Raw genomic sequence first — 16,562 nt, 5'->3', positions numbered from 1 at the left:
ATGGAGCTGAGACTGATGGAGTACCAAGATGTCAGGAGATGCGGAGTTCTCCCTTCATGACAGGGTTTAGCAAAGTACTGGCAGCTGAGTGTGACTAGAAGTACTTGCATGGGGATTTCCTTGGATGGTCTATGTTGAAGATCCCAGCTGAGGACCTGTGGAGCTTAGTAATTCCCCAGGAAGAGGGGTGGAAGAGAATGGAACTTTAGGTATCTTTTTATGTGGACTTGGGACAGGAGTTCTCTGGAAGAGGAGAGACTTTAAAATGACATGCCTGGAGGGTCAAGTTGCAAAGAGGGGCAGGACTGGTGTAGCTGTCAGCAAGGGATACTAGAGAAGAAAGCAATTGTGCCACAGCTAGCCACAAATGGGCACAGTAGTAGTGAATCCATTCTTCTACAAGAAATAACCAAAGCCAAATCTTCATGATAGAGCACAGTATGTGCACCCTCTGCAACAGGCTGCCACTGATATGAATACAAAATGGCAGCTGACTCCAGCAGACTCCTAGAGATTTAAAGGTGCAATACATAAGAAACAGTCACAATTACATAGCTATTAAACTATATATTATTATTGATCTGGAAGCAGACTGAAATATAGACTGGTGTAGGATGAAACTATCTGAGGGGCATCTAAACTGTTTTCCAAAATACTGTACAGGTTGTTCTATTAGTCATCCCTGAACAACTGAAATGTCAAGAAATTCTTTACAAATCAATGACACATTCTTCAAGGAAAGACAATATATTGTAGCTAACATAAGAATGGCCATATTGGGTCAGACCAAAGGTTCATCTAGACCAGTATCCTGTCTTCTGACAGTGGCCAGTGCTAGATGCTTTAGAGGGAATAAACAGAACAGGGCAATTATTGAATTATCCATCCCTTGTCAGCCAGTCCTAGCTTCTAGCAGCCAGAGCTTTAGGGACGCCCAGCGCATAAGGTTGCATCCCTGAACATTTTGACTAATAGCATGGATGGACCTATCCCCCATGAATTTATCTAATTCTTTATTTTAATCCAGTTATACTTTTGGCCTTCACAGTATCCCCTGGCAATGGGTTCCACAGATTGACTGTGTGTGAATGAGTACTTATGTTTGTTTTAAAGCTGCTGTCTATTAATTTCATTGGTGACCCCTGGTTCTTGTGTTTCGTGACGGGGTAAATAACACGTCCTTATTCACTTTCTCCACATCATTCATGATTTTGTAGACCACTATCGTATCCCATTTTAGTCATCTCTTTTCAATGGTGAACAGTCTTTTTGCCGATACAAACTAACACAGCTGCTACTCTGAGTCCCAGTTTTATTAATCTCTCCGCACATGGAAGCTGTTCCATACCCCTAATGTATATTTTCCAGGTCTAACCCATCTTTTTTTAGATGAGGTTACCATTACACATCATTCAAGGTGTGGGCATACCATGAATTTATATAATGGCAATATGATATTTTCCATCTTCTTATCTATCTCTTTCTTAATGGTTCTTAACATTGTGTTAGCTTTTTTGACTGCTGCTCCACTCTGGATGTTTTCAGAGAACTATCCACAATGACTCCAAGATCTCTTTCTTGAGTGGCAACAGCTAATTTAAACCCCATCATTTTGTATGTATACATAATTTGGGATTATGCTTTTCAATGTGCATTACTTTGCATTTATCAAGATTAAATTTAATCTGCCATTTTGTTGCCCAGTCACCTAGTTTTGTTAGCTTTGGACTTAACTATCTTGAGTAATTTTGTATCATCTGCAAACTTTGCCACCTCACTGTTTATCCCTTTTTCCAGATCATTTATGAATATGTTGAATAGCACTTGTGCCAGTACAGATCCTTGGTGGACCCCGCTATTTACCTCTCTCAATGGTGAAAACTCACCATAGTCTCATTATTCTAACCCTTTGTCTCCCATCTTTTCACTGCTGCACTGTTTCACAGTGAATCTATATTCATGGTTTAAAGAATTCATCCTAAACAAGTCTTACTTGAGGGTGTGTGCACATGGTAATTATTTTAGGAAGATTTTGTAGTTTCTGGGAAAAGAATTTTGATAAGCTTATCAACTAAAACCAAAAAATAACACAAAGTAAGTCAAGTACCCCTGCTTAGGGCCACCCGGGGGGGCAAGTGGGGCTATTTGCCCCAGGCCCTGGGCCCCATAGGAGCCCCAGGAGCCCTGGCCCGGTAGTGGTCCGGGTCTTCGGCCGGTATTTCGACAGCGATGGGCCCTTCAGTGCTGCCAAAGACACGGAGTGACTGAAGGGCCCCCCACCGCCGAAATGCCCCACGAGCTGTGCCCGACCGCGGTCTGGGTCTTCGGCGGCATGTCGGCAGCGGGGGGTCCTTCAGTCGCTCCAGGTCTTCAGCGGTATTTTGGCGGTGGGGGGCCCTTCAGTGCTGCTGAAGACGCGGAGCGACTGAAGGGCTCCCTGTCGCCAAAATGCCACCGAAGACCTGCACCGCTACTAGGTGAGTACAAGCGCCGCAGCTCCCGTGCTTTTCCTTAAGTCCCCTGAATCCTCTGGGCGGCCCTGTCCTTGCTAAGTGAATTCAGTAATCCAGTAAGGTGTATAGTGATCCTTTTTCAATAAGGATGGAACGAATTCTATAATCTTTTCTTTCTCTAGCACCTTTTATTACAAGGTATTCCAAAGGACTACATAACCTTAGGCAGGATGTTTTTCCCGGTAAGCCATAGGCTGGTAACTCAGGAGCCCTGGGTTCCATTCCTAGCTCTGCCACAGGCGTCCTTAGAAAAATTCACTTCACTTCCCTACTTCCTTATCTGCAAAATGGGAATAACAGAGTTTATCTGCCTCAAATGGGTATTTGTGAAATCCTTGGGAGAAGAACTATGTAATCAGCAAATAATATTTTACATTCATAGACAGAGCCGGCAGTTACACCTATAGTTTCGCTTGCCTAACATTCTCCTATTGAAACTTACCTATAAGGAGCACTTTGATGATCCCCACTGAAATGTAGCTCCCTCTGAGATGGAATTCAGTGGCACACAGTAACACTACCCAACATCTGAGGATAGGAACTGGAAAATGACACACCTAGCTAAATCTTTAGAGAAAGGTAGGCAGGCACTAGGCAGCATGACACTGGCATTTGTGTGGGGAAGCAGAGTTACCAGCATGATACCTGAGGGCACTGTACTGTGGAAATCAGTTTATCTTGGATGAAACAAATATACTTGTCTTAGTTAAAGATCCCATGGCATTTTCCCCAAGAAATAAGGTTAACACTGATATCCTGCATAATTCTACTAATTACATACTGCCTACAAGTCAGTAGGAACTGCAGGTGCAAAGCAGGTCTGAAAATCAGGCCCTAGGTGTCCAAGGTGAGCACCTAAAAACTGAGGCATCCTAAAGTTAGCGGGACTTTTGAAAACAATCGGTCTGATTCATCACCTCCACTTCCCGGAGCGCCTAAGTATTTCTTAGGGGTCTGTCATCCATCCTCATGGAGTCTTGGAGAATGGGAATCTTTCTATAGATAGAACCTATCAATATTCTCTATTTTAAAGGTTAAAAAGTCTGCAGAAAAGGTTTTAATTCCATATGGCTTTTTTTAGAATAATTTCTATACAACCCTACTGGTTTCATCCCTGTTGAATTGTATAGGTCTTTTTCATAAGAGACTGAGGCCTTGTCTTACTCTGAGGTCTAATCAACTGATGTAGATACACCAACATAGCTACACTAATACAAGCCCTCAATGTAGAAGTATTGCACCAGCATAAACTGTGATTTGCTCCTGATTTGAAACTTGTTCTGTTGCACCAGAGCAGCTAGAATAGTGTAGTCACACTGGTGTCTAAAACTCCAGTGCAGAAAGTGAGCTGGTTTGGGATTACCATGTAATTAGTCAGTATTTTATATGACAAGAAATCTGTGCTTGCCTGCATTAGGTTACTAATTTCACCAGCTCCTACTGTGTTAAGATAATAAATGTAACTCGGGAGACTGGTGTTCATAGTAAAGTTTCGAAGCTGTATTAAGTCAATGTTCAGTTGTAAACTTTTGAAAGAGCAACTATGATGTTTTGTTCAGTTATGAACAACTTCCATTCCCGAGGTGTTTGTAACACTGAGGTTCTACTGTAAGCGCAAAGTATTATTAAACCATCTTTCTGCTGCTTATTCTTCAAATGTGCTTTTGCAACATTATTGATTTCCTAATGTATTTTGAATCTGGGGACTGCATGATTTTCACAAACATCTGAAATTGTTTGCTTATGACTGTTTCATTGATATCAGAAATAGAAGACCAAAAGTATGATGCTGTTGTCTGAAGCCTGTATTTTGTATTTCAAAAGGTATAACTTAACTAGAGTTGAAGCTGTCTGTGCAGATAAAGTACCTGATTCTGCCTTCATGTTGTATATTACATTAATACCACATTTGTCTCCCTGTAGTAAGTTAGTTTGAATTTTTATTTTATATATATAATCAATTTGTTTTCTTTCTTTCCCTTTTTAACATTAGATCTGGGAGAGCATTGGATTGTTATTGGTTGGAACTCATGCAAAGGTTCAGACATCAGAAAGGCTGCATATAACCTGGGCAGTTGATGAGTCACTTTCTGTAGCTGATGAAGTGCTCTCCTACGCTAAAGCACTTTCTTTTACAGCTAAAGTGAGTGAGTGACAACTTAATTAGTGCACAGTGAAGAAGAGAGGTGGGTGTTTTGTGAGTCAGTGAAACTTTGTTTTCTGCTTCACTATTGTATAAGAAGGTGAATATGGATTCAATTTCACAGTTCCTCACCTGCTTAATTATTTCAAGTTTATTATACTAATGCCTTGCACTTCCATAACATCTCAAAGACTTTATGAAAAATAATGTTGTAACTCCCCCCGCCCCCTCACCATCAGATAGATGGCATTAACATCATTTTACAGATGGGAAAAGTGAGACATAGTGAACTTAACAATTTGCCAACTGTCTTAGCAAGTCAATGCAGAACCAAGACTAGAACCCAGCTATCTTGATTGACAGCCCTGTGTCTTAACTGCTACACACTGCTCCCTTGCTTGGAGTAGGAACACTTCTGTTATGGTATTTAGAAAGGGATGATTTGGGCCTCCACTGTTTTCCAAATCAGGCTACATTTCTATTCATGGGCCAGAAATCCTGCTGCCTTTACTCAGGACTAAATCCTGGCTCCCTGTGCAAAACAGGAGTAAATAATGAACACATTGGCTCTGCACAAAGGTTGTTGGTGTGTGCTGCCGGTGTCAGACGCCTTTCCCATGGGTCACAAGGCACTAGTGAAGCTGCTCCATGACAACTATAGAAGCCTCAGGACGACAGTAGCATTGGTGGCTTCCTCACTCTCTTGCCATGGTGATTTTTAGCCAGTGAATCAGTGTGGCATGAATTGGTGCCATTGGATCCATGGGCCATGCCTCCTCTCCTGCTCTTGTCATTCCCCTGTGAAGTGGTATATAAAAAGTTTCCATGGAGCAGTGCGTCACTGTGACTCTCCTTTAAGGCTTTCTGTAGCTCTTTTAGGGTATGTCTACACTGCAATCAGGAGATAGGATTGCAGCATGTGCAAACGTTGGATACTAGATCAAAGCCAGTTTGAGTCACTACAGCAATGAAGCTTCAGCAGCATGGACCACAAATAATCCAGAGGACAAAGAAATCTGCTTTCACTGGGAAACCCTTTTAGAAAAGGGCAGACATGGAAACCTAGAACAGTATTGTATTCCACATACTTGCAGCATCTTTCATTTTGCATTTTAACAATGCAATCATTTCTAAAAGGGAACATGAATGAGTTTAAAAGCAGCCATTTCATTGCCTGGGAACAACCTTGTTTGCAGCTTCTTACTATGGTTACTTACTGAGCTAGTAAGTGTTTTAAAGGAGGCATTATACTTTTCTTTTCAAAATACACCCTCACCCCATCAGCAATTCATTGTATTACAAACGGCCTTAGTTTACTATAAATGTTACATAATTTAATGTTCAAACATTTACTTTTCAGTGGCTTCAAAATTCTTTCCTTATAAAAGAGTATGTACTTACTGCATATGATTCTTGAAACACTTCAGTACTCTAACCTCTTTGTGATGCTTGGTGATTGCTGAATGCTGAGCACAGCCATGCAGTATCTCTATTTGTCTTTGTGAACTTAATGTTGGTGAAATAGCTAGGATTTAGGCAGCCCAAAAAGTCTTCTATTTTTCCATAGAACAGCCACAGGTACAACGTGGGAGAGAGCAGTACAGCCCTTCCCACCCTGCCCTGTCAATGTGCATCAGATGTGACCTGACAGGAGCAGCTCACAGGAAGAGAAGATAATCCAGCCTCTGGGCCTATTCAGTCCTTGGCCTCACTACTGAGACTGCCAACTAGTGCCGCAAATAATGCCAACTGTTGTAACGGTTTCTCTGATGGATGCTTGTCGTCTGTTGCTTGCTGTCTGGGATTGCCAATTAATTTCATTTTGGCCACCATTTGCTCCAATGCTAATGTATTTCAGACACTACAGACACAGGCTGTATTCCCTCAAGGCAGCTCTAGAGAGAAAGGGTTTGGTAGTGTGTCTCATTAAATGCCTAGTCTGTCTAGTCCCCTAAATTTCAGGTTAATGCACATAGAGTAAAAGTAAAATAACACAGTATGGCTAAAGGGATGAAAAGACTGTGAAAACCCAAAGTAAAAATGAATTTTAAGAGATCACGAGTGTTGTCCTGTTCTCAAGAATTAGTATAAACTTGTGCATATGAACAAAATAAATAGTTCAAGGATCACAGTTCTTCATGGTGACCCCCTCCCTTCTAACAAGCATCTAAACATTTTGTACACTAAGCCCAAAGGGATATTTACCTGTCAGTGGCTAGTCTGCCCAACAGGGGTTCTAACCAGCCTGTGTGACACTCACAGTGGGAGTCCATGAAGACCAGCACATCCCCAGTTGCCCGTGCAGCTCCCAACATACGACCCCGAATGACCCCGAGCCTCTTGTTACTCCTGATCAATTTCACACCATCCAGCTTGGAGATGTATTCACTCAGGGCTGACTTCAGATGCCCTGCAATAAATATAATAATCATTCAGATTTTAGTGCTGATTCAATCTGAGAACCGCCCCCACAGAACAAAAAACTGTTTGTAGCAAAAATGGTACTCCTCAGCTAGAAAAGTGATTTCTGGGCTAATTTTGCATTTGTCCTTCTCAGTCATGCAGGGAGTAAAGGGGAGCAAAGCCTCCAGCAGGAACCTCCAGCTGCTATTTAGCTATGTCAGACCTTTCTAGCTTGCAGTTCTTGGCATGGGGGCTGTGCTGTGCAGCCCCATCCCTCCCCCCACCCTTCTCACTGCTGTGAGGAAATTGTGTAGGGAACAATGGAACCATGGTTTTGCCCCCCCACAAGTCAGCCAGGGGAACTGGCTGGGCATACTGGAAGGTGTGTGCAGGCCCCTGGAAAAGAGTGCAGTATACATGACATCATTGTGAAAGGGGAAAGTGGGAAGGCATGGTGACTTTCTCAGTCACAGTTCTTCTTGAGGCTACTCCTTGGGCAGAGAATCTTAACCACCAACTTATACGCCAAGGGCACAATCTAGCATTTTATTTTTAATGTGGTGTTGGTTTAAAAACAGAAGCAAAATGAAGTGAATTTAGAACTTGTAACAGATACTGGACTAACACAGTTGTGGAGACCGATGTCCTCTGTTTCAATAGGGACAAGCGAGAAGTAATGTGACCTTCTCTTACATTTCCCTACTTATATGTCTTTCAACTATAGACTGGAAGAGCAAACTCTGAGGTGAGAGTATAATTTGCTAGCAGTGAAGAATCCATGTTGCCCCAGAAGCAATCTATGGAAGAAGACCTCCATGCATGCAGAAGGGTGCTGCCCAGTGTTATCAAAAATGATGTGTGGGGGGAAGAAACATGGATCATGTGCCCCCCAGATTTACTACTTGGCTTGTACTGAGCATGTTCACATGGACTGAGCGTGCTCAGTAACATTTGCTAAAGCCACTGCTCTCCCTCTGCCTTCCCCACTGTCAGCAAGGACAGGTCATCTCTGAGTGTTACCACCAACTTTCCCAAATTATCACAAGTCTCATGACATTTGCTCTTTTTCTTAAAATTGCAGCTCCTGGAATTCTGTAAGAATCTCAGCTTTCATAGGGAAAAAAATTATTCTGCATTTGGAAAGAAGTAGGGTGATGCACTTTGTGTCACATGAGGATAAGGCGGTACTTTCCACTCCATTGGGAATGAAGGAGTCTTTAAGCAGCATCTACTAGGGATAAACATCTTTAAATTAGAAGACTGGAAGAATGCTAAGGTCGTGCCAATATTCAGAAATGGCAAATAAGATGACTTGGCTAACTATAAGACAGGTAGTCTGGCATCAGTCCTAGGAAAAATAGTGGAAAAGCTGATTGTCATTAATCATATTCCCATCCTTTATTAATCAACATGGTTTTATGGAAAATAGATCCTGTAAAACTAACTTGATTTCATTCTTTGAGATTATAAATTAGGTTGATAATGGTAACTGCATAGTTGTAATAGATTTTTGTAAAGTGTTTGATTTAGTACCACATGCCATTTTCATTAAAAAAAATTAACACTTTCCAATATTAAAAAAGCACCCATTAAATGGATTGAGAACTGGCTAACTGAGGCATTTCAAAAAGTAGTTGTAAATTGGGGTGTTTCCAGTGGAGAGATTAGTTTGAGGTCCACCATTGTTCAGCACCTTTATCACTGATCTGAAAGTAAATATAAAATCACTGGTGATTAAAATTTGTGGTTGACAGAAAGATTGGTGGAGTGTGACGTAATGACTAGAACAGGACAGTCATGCAAAGCAATCTGGTGAACTGTGTTTAAAAATAAAGGCTTTAAACTATTGGAAATGACAGGAAAAATAAACACTTTCAAACTAAGGCTGAAGTTGAATTTTAGGGGAGGAAAAGTAAAATTTGGCAACCAGTTTTCTCTATATTTAGCTTGATTTTGGAGGGTCCTTCTAGTTCCATTCTCCCCATCCCTGCCATGCAGTATTACAACTTCCTTCCAAGAGCTTGAAAATAGAATTTAGAGAGAGCAAAAGGGAGCTACCTTGTTGACTGAGGTCATCGACAAGAATAATTTCCTTCAGAGATGCCCTTGGAGCTGTGTCCATTACACTGTGCACAGTTCTCAAGAGAGTAGACCAGGCTTCGTCATGGAAACAGATGATGACACTAGCAGTAGGAAGGTTGGGGTCATAGTCCTGTTGCAGACAGCTGTATGTGATAGAATGAGAGCGGCACAATATGGAAGGTTGCAACACTTTTTTTTTGTTTACTTATTATTATGAACACATCCATTTCTCTGAGGCTCAGAGAAAGTCACAATCTACCCTTACTTCATTGCAGACAGCTCAAAATCTTTGCTCAGGGTGAAGTGATGGTTAAAAAAGCAAACAAAATGTTAGGATGTCTAATGAATGGGATAGAGAATAACAGTGAAAATATTATAATGGCATTATAGAAAACAATAGTTTGCCCTCATCTGGAACATTGTGCTTGGTTCTGGTCATCCTACTTTGAAAAAGACAGAGCTGAAGTAGAAAGGGTCCAGACAAAGAGGATTGGAAGCATGGAAAGACTTTAAGATGTGGCAAATAAGGACTAAGATAGAAATTAATTAATTAATGCTATAGGGGAGATCAGTCTGGTGCTTCTATTTTCCCATTCTCACAAAACAAGAACAAGGAACAGACAAAGAAATTGAAAAGCAACACCTTTTAAATGGATACTACAACTTACACAATGCATAATAAGCCCGTGTAACTCATTACCACAAGATATTATTGAAACTTAGGATGATCAAAGAAAGATCAGACATTTATATTGAAACATTTATAGTTACATGACATAGGTTAAATATATATTTTTTTCTAAAAGGTTAAGCAGAAGCTCCCTGAATGGGCAGGTTTCCATAATTGTCTGCTTCAAGATTTCTTGCTCCTTCCTTTCAGGTTTTTGGTACTGACCAGTTTCAGAGACAGGATTTCTGACTTAGGCTCACTGTTCTGATCTGGTGTGGCATTCCCTCATGGGGTGATATGGAGTATATTCCTGATGTCATTGAAGTTAATGGGAATTTTGCCATCATGAGGCCAGAATTTCACTCATGGAAGTCACACATATAGCATTACAGTTAATGGGAATTAGGTGGTTACATCATCACACAACTCTGAGTATTTAGGGACCACAAACATTTTAATGAAATCTTATGAGGCATTGGACAAATTTCCAAGAATGGGTGCAATGTGTGGATGGACAAAAGTACTCATGCATCCATTGCACACACAAGCTGATTTTGTCTCATAGAAGGTGGATGATGACACACACTAACTAGCAGGAACATAGTTATCCAACATGGGTTCACAAATACATATTTTACAGATAGTATGTGTCTGCATACATTTTGCATGCGCACTTGTTTTACCTAAGAAAAATTGGCCTAAAATATTCAGTTTTCCACGTGGACTCCCTTTCATTTGTCTAGCTAAGTTAATCTCTAATAGAAAGAAATCCTCAGTGGAAGCACCACAGCATTACATAAAGATTATATGGAGATTATATAGTTCTATTGCTCTACAAACTACTCAAAATGTAATTTCATTAAAGGCAATGGGATCAATCTGGCCCCGTTTTTTTTTTTTAATATCTTTGTGGTGTCACTTAAAATAGGAGAAAAGGGATAATCCTAGTGTCTTGAAGGGGGCAATTTGTGTTTCCAAGCAGAAGTATCTGATTTAACAATTATATCCAGAGATAGGGAAGGGAAAGAAAGAAACTGATGCAGCCTCTGAACCAGGAGCAACAAATACTGCCACAACCAACTGTGGATTTTTTCCACAATCCCATAATGCTTTGCAACTAGTAGTGTTGCCATGGCAAGAAAGTTGATGCTATTTTGGGGGGTGTTGATTGGAAAAGGATTGAAAATGACTGCTCTAGACTATGAAGCGTAGTTGATGCAGCATTCAGTTGCCATGGTGATTGGCAAGGAATAAAAATACAGATAATTAGTCTTCAGTTAAATGAGAGGGGCTGTTGGCACATGAAACTCTTTTTCTATACTTTGGGGCCCATGACTGGCTAATCATTTCAAACAAGAAAAGGTCATGATTGATAAGGGACAGAGGGGTCTAATCTTACTGGTGAACAATACTGAATTGTGGTCAACACTACATTAATTCACACAAGGCAAAGGCACTGCCAAAGGAGACTCCTGCTCGGCTCCAGAAAAATGTCTTATTGAGATTCAATTCCCAGCAGCACTTCAATGGGAGCTGTAATTTTGTGAGGTAATTTAAAACCTTTTGGACATTTTGTATGTTTGCATTTGCCTGAGTACATAATATTTGACATTTAGTCCCAACAGAGAAGAACTGTGGTTTGTGGACAAGGCCTTGTCATAAAGTCAAGATGACAGGCTTGACTCACCCCCAATGTCCAGGAGGATGCTAACTACACCTGGGCAAGCTGAAAGCAGCCATTCTCAAAGGTGGCAAATACACCCCGGGGGATGATAATGGAAGGGTATTGAGCATTTGTACTTTCAGGGTCCTGGTAAACGAGAGTAGCATTAAAGTACAATTGGCCCCATTAGTGGAGGATTCCCAGGGGTTAGGCGTGGTCACCTGGCCATGCTCTCTCCCCAGCCAGAAAAGTAAATGGGATTACATGAGGTATGATTTTGTTCTATTAATAAGTTTTAGTGAAAGGGTGGAGAGCATGTTGGCAGAGATCCAGGACTTCTATTCATACATGTTTTGAAAAGTACCACCGACATCCACCAGGGATAAGCAGGAAAGACAGTGGCTATAGGGAGCAATGCTTGATGTGTAAGGTTGTGGGGTGTGGCTACAGAGGTCAAAGGGGCCACCTTCCACATTGGATGGTTGGGTCCAGGACTTTATGGACAGCGCATGAGTGGCAGGCTGAGTGAACAGCAGGCACTGATTTCTGTTGTGTGTGAGCTATGTAATCTTTAAATAAAAAGAATTTAGTTTTTCCAGTGCACTGTTTAATGCAAAGGACAATGCAATGGTTTACTGTCAGCTTTAAAGGACAGCACTTCTAAGAGTATGTTCTATGACAAACTCCATATATCTTAATGCTGATTTATTAGTAGATGAAATATATAGAAGTGGGGATTTATCATTATTATTTTGCAGCATGCAAGTATGTGTTAGGTGTCTCACAATAAGCAGGTATCGTCCCTGCCACAACAGTTTACCACCTAACTTCACACAGGCTGCAACAAATGGGGATTTTATAGAAATAACTCTCTGGAATACTTCTAGCTGGTTTTGGTTGGTTCATTATAGAGGGCCTGATTCACCCCTGCCTTGCTCTAGTTTTCCTTCAGTGTAACTCAGCTGAAATAAAAACAAATTAAAGATAATGCATATCAAACACTGTTAGCAAATATGGAAAACATCCCCCAAGTCTTGGAGTTTGTCTCCTCAAACATGAACTGCCATTTGTCTCTAGCCATGAGAAAATGACCACTGCAAAAGATGTTATGTGAAACCTGTTGCTTGCATAGGGCCAGATCATATCTTTTTGGCATGCTGCACTATTCAAAGGGGATGCAGCAGAGATAGTCTGCCTCAGAAAGGCAGGATCCCTCTCAGAGCTCCCCCATTGCTCTGGGGAGCATGGAAGCTGGTATATCCCTCTAAGACATGCTACATAACCCATCTCACGTGGCTAGCCAGATCAGAGGGGGGCAGAGCCATGGCTCTACCTCAGGGGTCGGCAACCTTTCAGAAGTGGTGTGCCCAGTCTTCATTTATTCACTCTAATTTAAGGTTTCGCGTGCCAGTAATACATTTTAACGTTTTTAGAAGGTCTCTTTCTATAAGTCTATAATATATAACTAAACTATTGTTGTATGTAAAGCAAATAAGGATTTTAAAATGTTTAAGAAGTTTCATTTAAAATTAAATTAAAATGCAGAGCCCCCCCGACCAGTGGCCAGGACCGGGGCAGTGTGAGTGCCCCTGAAAATCAGCTTGCATGCTGCCTTCGGCACCCATGCCATAGGTTGCCTACCCCTGCTCTACCTGTTTTCTCTCCCCTTCCTCACCACATTCCAGAGTCACACCCCCCCAGATGATAATGGGAGTAGGAGTGAGTTTCGGAGCTGCTATTCTGCCTTCAGGAATCTGTGCAGGAAGGGGGCTTGATGCTCTCTCTGTCCTCCACTACCTACTCGGCTAGGTACCAGGTAGAACCTCACCCATCAAGACCAACTGATGCATAGACTAACTATCAGTGAACTTTTCACTAGATCCTCTTAGCAGGCCATAGCCCTGTAATCTACACTGTGCCTCAGTTCCCCTAGGTGTAAAATGGGAATAGTCCTTCCCTACCTCTCAGGGGTGTTGGGAGATAAAAATTAATTAATGACTGGAAGGTATTCAGATACTATGTTGATGAAGGTTGTATGAATACCACAACATAAAAAGGAGAGTTTACAATCTAAACAAACAAGTCGAAGTGTAGGAGGCCAGAGATTTTTTGTTATTCTCTGCCTTTTCCCCAATGTTAGTGGTATCCTCAGCTCTTGCAGGGCATACACAAAACCGTCCACTTGCGAATACAGAATATAATATAAAACAATGTTATCGCTTTACTAACTGAGTGGCAATGGACACCCAACAGATCAACACTTTTATAGCTCTTTGGACATGCATCAAATGCCCTGGCAAGTTCACATCAAGTGCACTACAAAATATTCAGCAGTCAGGGAACTAAGTCATTTTAGACCAAGATTCTGCCACAGTGACCCCTAAGCAAGCCCACAATAACTATACACAGGGGTAACTCAGTGCTGAATTTGGCCTAAGTTGTTTTGCTTATTTCAGTCCCAAGCAGCCAGTGGTCTCACACAAGTGAATCTCAGAGCAGAATCTGGGCCATTGCCCACATATGAAGCACTCTGAGAACAAAGGATGACATCAGCTGAATAGAATACAGTAAATAAATAAGATTATGTGATTACTTAACAAAAGACACCTAAACAAGCATAAATAAGATTGACATCTTATGGCTAGCACAATTCATCTGTGTGGCTTGCCTTCACAACAGACTAATCAGCCCCATAGTTCTCACACTCCAACAGATGGCTAAATAGCACTGACTGACCCTGGTACCTGTTAAATAAAGCAGACAACTGCAACATTTTTCCATTCTGATATGTGCCAGCAGAGGCCGCCATACTCCTCATTAAATGAGCAGACTAATAAATAAGTGCGCTCACAGGTTGAAAAGTCAGAACTTGTTGGCTACCTGGGTGAAGTGGGACAATTGCCTCTGCCAGTGAGAGTGAAAGGGCAGGAGCGGTACATAAACAAGGAGCAAAAGAGTTTTACAAATAACATAGCCTTGTACACTAATTCATTGTGCACTTGTTCATCCTCCTTTGCTGGGACTGGAACACCCAGCGTGACTGGTACATTGGCCCAGCAAAAGATATTACCTCACCCGCCTTGTCTCTCTGGTACATTGCAGTCATTCTTCCTTCCATCCCCCCCACCTCCCACTAGTTTCTATAACTTCCTATAGTTCTTTTACCGGACACACAATTCTCAAGAGCCCCAAAGTCACTTGGTGTTTTCGACTTGAGTCTGATAGTATTGTTTTAAGAAAACAATTATAATATTTAAGAAAGGGAGAAAATGGGACAAGCGTCTCTCATGGCTCCTGTTATAGCATTTGCTGTGCTTTCAATATCCCCAGGGGATGATATAATGGAATGAAAGCTGTTGTACCCTAAGTTATTTAAGGAGACGGGAAGAGGAGTGTGCTTTGTCTAACTAGGATGTGTCTTGCTAGTTTAAGCTCCAATTTCTGATCTGTGTTTCAGGGATCTAGCTTGTGGCATAGAGTTTGGGAAAGGGACATAAATTTGGGGGGAACGGATACATTTTCTTTTGGGGAGGAGGGCTGGTTGTTCCAATTGAGGGAGATGATGTGATAGAAAGGGGACACATTTCTCAGGGGTCAAGGGAAATGTTTTTTAGAGGAACAATTGAGAGAGGTCAGGTTTCTCATAGGAAATAATTAGGATGTTTTACTTACAAAGGATGCCGCACCTCAGGCAGCTCCCTGCGCAGAGAAATCCGCTCACTGCGCGCTTCATTAAAGCCATGAGTTTCCAGGCCAAGGATTGTCAATTGCTCACCCCCAGCAGCCTCTTCTGCATCCTGCAGGGGAAAGGACATGAGCTGGGACTCTTGGTTTCCCCTTGGCTTGACATCAGTCTTTTCTTCCTGCCTTTTGCTCTGCTGCTTCACCATTCGGTATCCTTTTCTTGCCTTGCTGTGGTTTCTCCTGGCGGTGGGTGACACAATGGCCACTAGCAGCTCGTCCTCCCGGAGGGAAATGAAAGGGGATAACCCCACCATGGGGTAGTACTGCTGGCTCTCCTCCTGAGTCTCCAACATTTCTTGGGTTTCCAGAAAGTCCAGCTGATACCCTTCTCTGGGACTAAACTTTAATGGCTGGGATGTCCCCTCTTTGTTCAGGTCCCGGAATGGTGGAGTCAGGATTGTAACCATCAGTAACAAAAAACTCAGCATCAGCAACAACAAAAGAAACTGAAGCTTATGTGATCTATATCTGCACCTCTTCTTTAAGAGCATACTGTTGGTGACAAAACAATACAGATGGTCATGCTAAATATCACTTGGCTATTTCTTACAGCCCAGCTCTCTGGTTTCTTTGCAGCAAAAAACTGGTCATTACTGTCTGCTGAGAGGTTCCCTCCTCCCCCTCACATTTCACCAATGTTGTTTCATGCTTTCCCGTATATTTGTAGACAAAATCAAAAATACCTACTTATAAGAGATAACATAGAACCAATTAGATAAAGGAGATCCTTTGTTATACAGAATCCCAGATTGTCTATGAATGAATGTATTTAGTTGACCAAAAAGCTCATTAAAAGGTGGTTGAAGTTTTGATTTTCGTTTTTAATTCTGAGAAAAAGTAAAAATAAATTCCATTTTTGATAGTTTCCTTCCAGAATATTTCCTGCCACTACAAAGTTTCCAGTTGCTGTCTGGACTGGAGTGATATTATCTTTGCAAGCAGATCTGACAGCTTCCCCTGTTTTGACGCTTCAAGTTAACTGTGATCAACAGATGAGAACTACTCAGTCCCTGACTTTCTTTCACACATAACTATAGCACTCAGTCAAGGAACCCTTTGCCAGACATAATACAAAGCAATGTGTGTGTCTTTCTCTTGGTCCTAATGCCCTCACTGTTCTTGTCCTATCAAATCAAAACTTTGCATGGAACTGTTAGAGGTGCCCTAGAAGGAGGCAAATGCTGTTTTGGAAAACAAATCAAGAAGCACACATGATTCTAATTTAGAATATCCTTATTAAGCACGGAATATCCTGTATAACAAACTGAATTGAACAAAGGGTTGAATGCACATGATATATTGAAAGCTAAATGTGTTTGCATAGTAACATCTTGACTCTGGAAT

General features: G+C 41.5%; 1 protein-coding gene across 1 annotated transcript in view; it reads right to left on the bottom strand.

Annotated features, from left to right (window-relative positions):
- GALNT15 (polypeptide N-acetylgalactosaminyltransferase 15) overlaps nucleotides 1–16,189 on the bottom strand; it is a 37,895-nt gene extending 21,706 nt beyond the window's left edge. The window contains exons 1-3 of the mRNA XM_032801128.2: nucleotides 15,147–16,189; nucleotides 9,118–9,284; nucleotides 6,862–7,066 (exon numbers count right to left, since the gene is read on the bottom strand). Coding sequence (XP_032657019.1) covers nucleotides 6,862–7,066; nucleotides 9,118–9,284; nucleotides 15,147–15,709 — 935 coding nt within the window. The 5' untranslated portion in view covers nucleotides 15,710–16,189. The remainder of the gene's footprint in view (nucleotides 1–6,861; nucleotides 7,067–9,117; nucleotides 9,285–15,146) is intronic.
- Nucleotides 16,190–16,562: the final 373 nt, after the last annotated feature.

Source organism: Chelonoidis abingdonii, chromosome 2 (assembly GCF_003597395.2).
Source record: "Chelonoidis abingdonii isolate Lonesome George chromosome 2, CheloAbing_2.0, whole genome shotgun sequence".
Classification (NCBI taxonomy): domain Eukaryota; kingdom Metazoa; phylum Chordata; order Testudines; family Testudinidae; genus Chelonoidis; species Chelonoidis abingdonii.
This window is presented reverse-complemented; position numbering and strand designations above follow the sequence as displayed.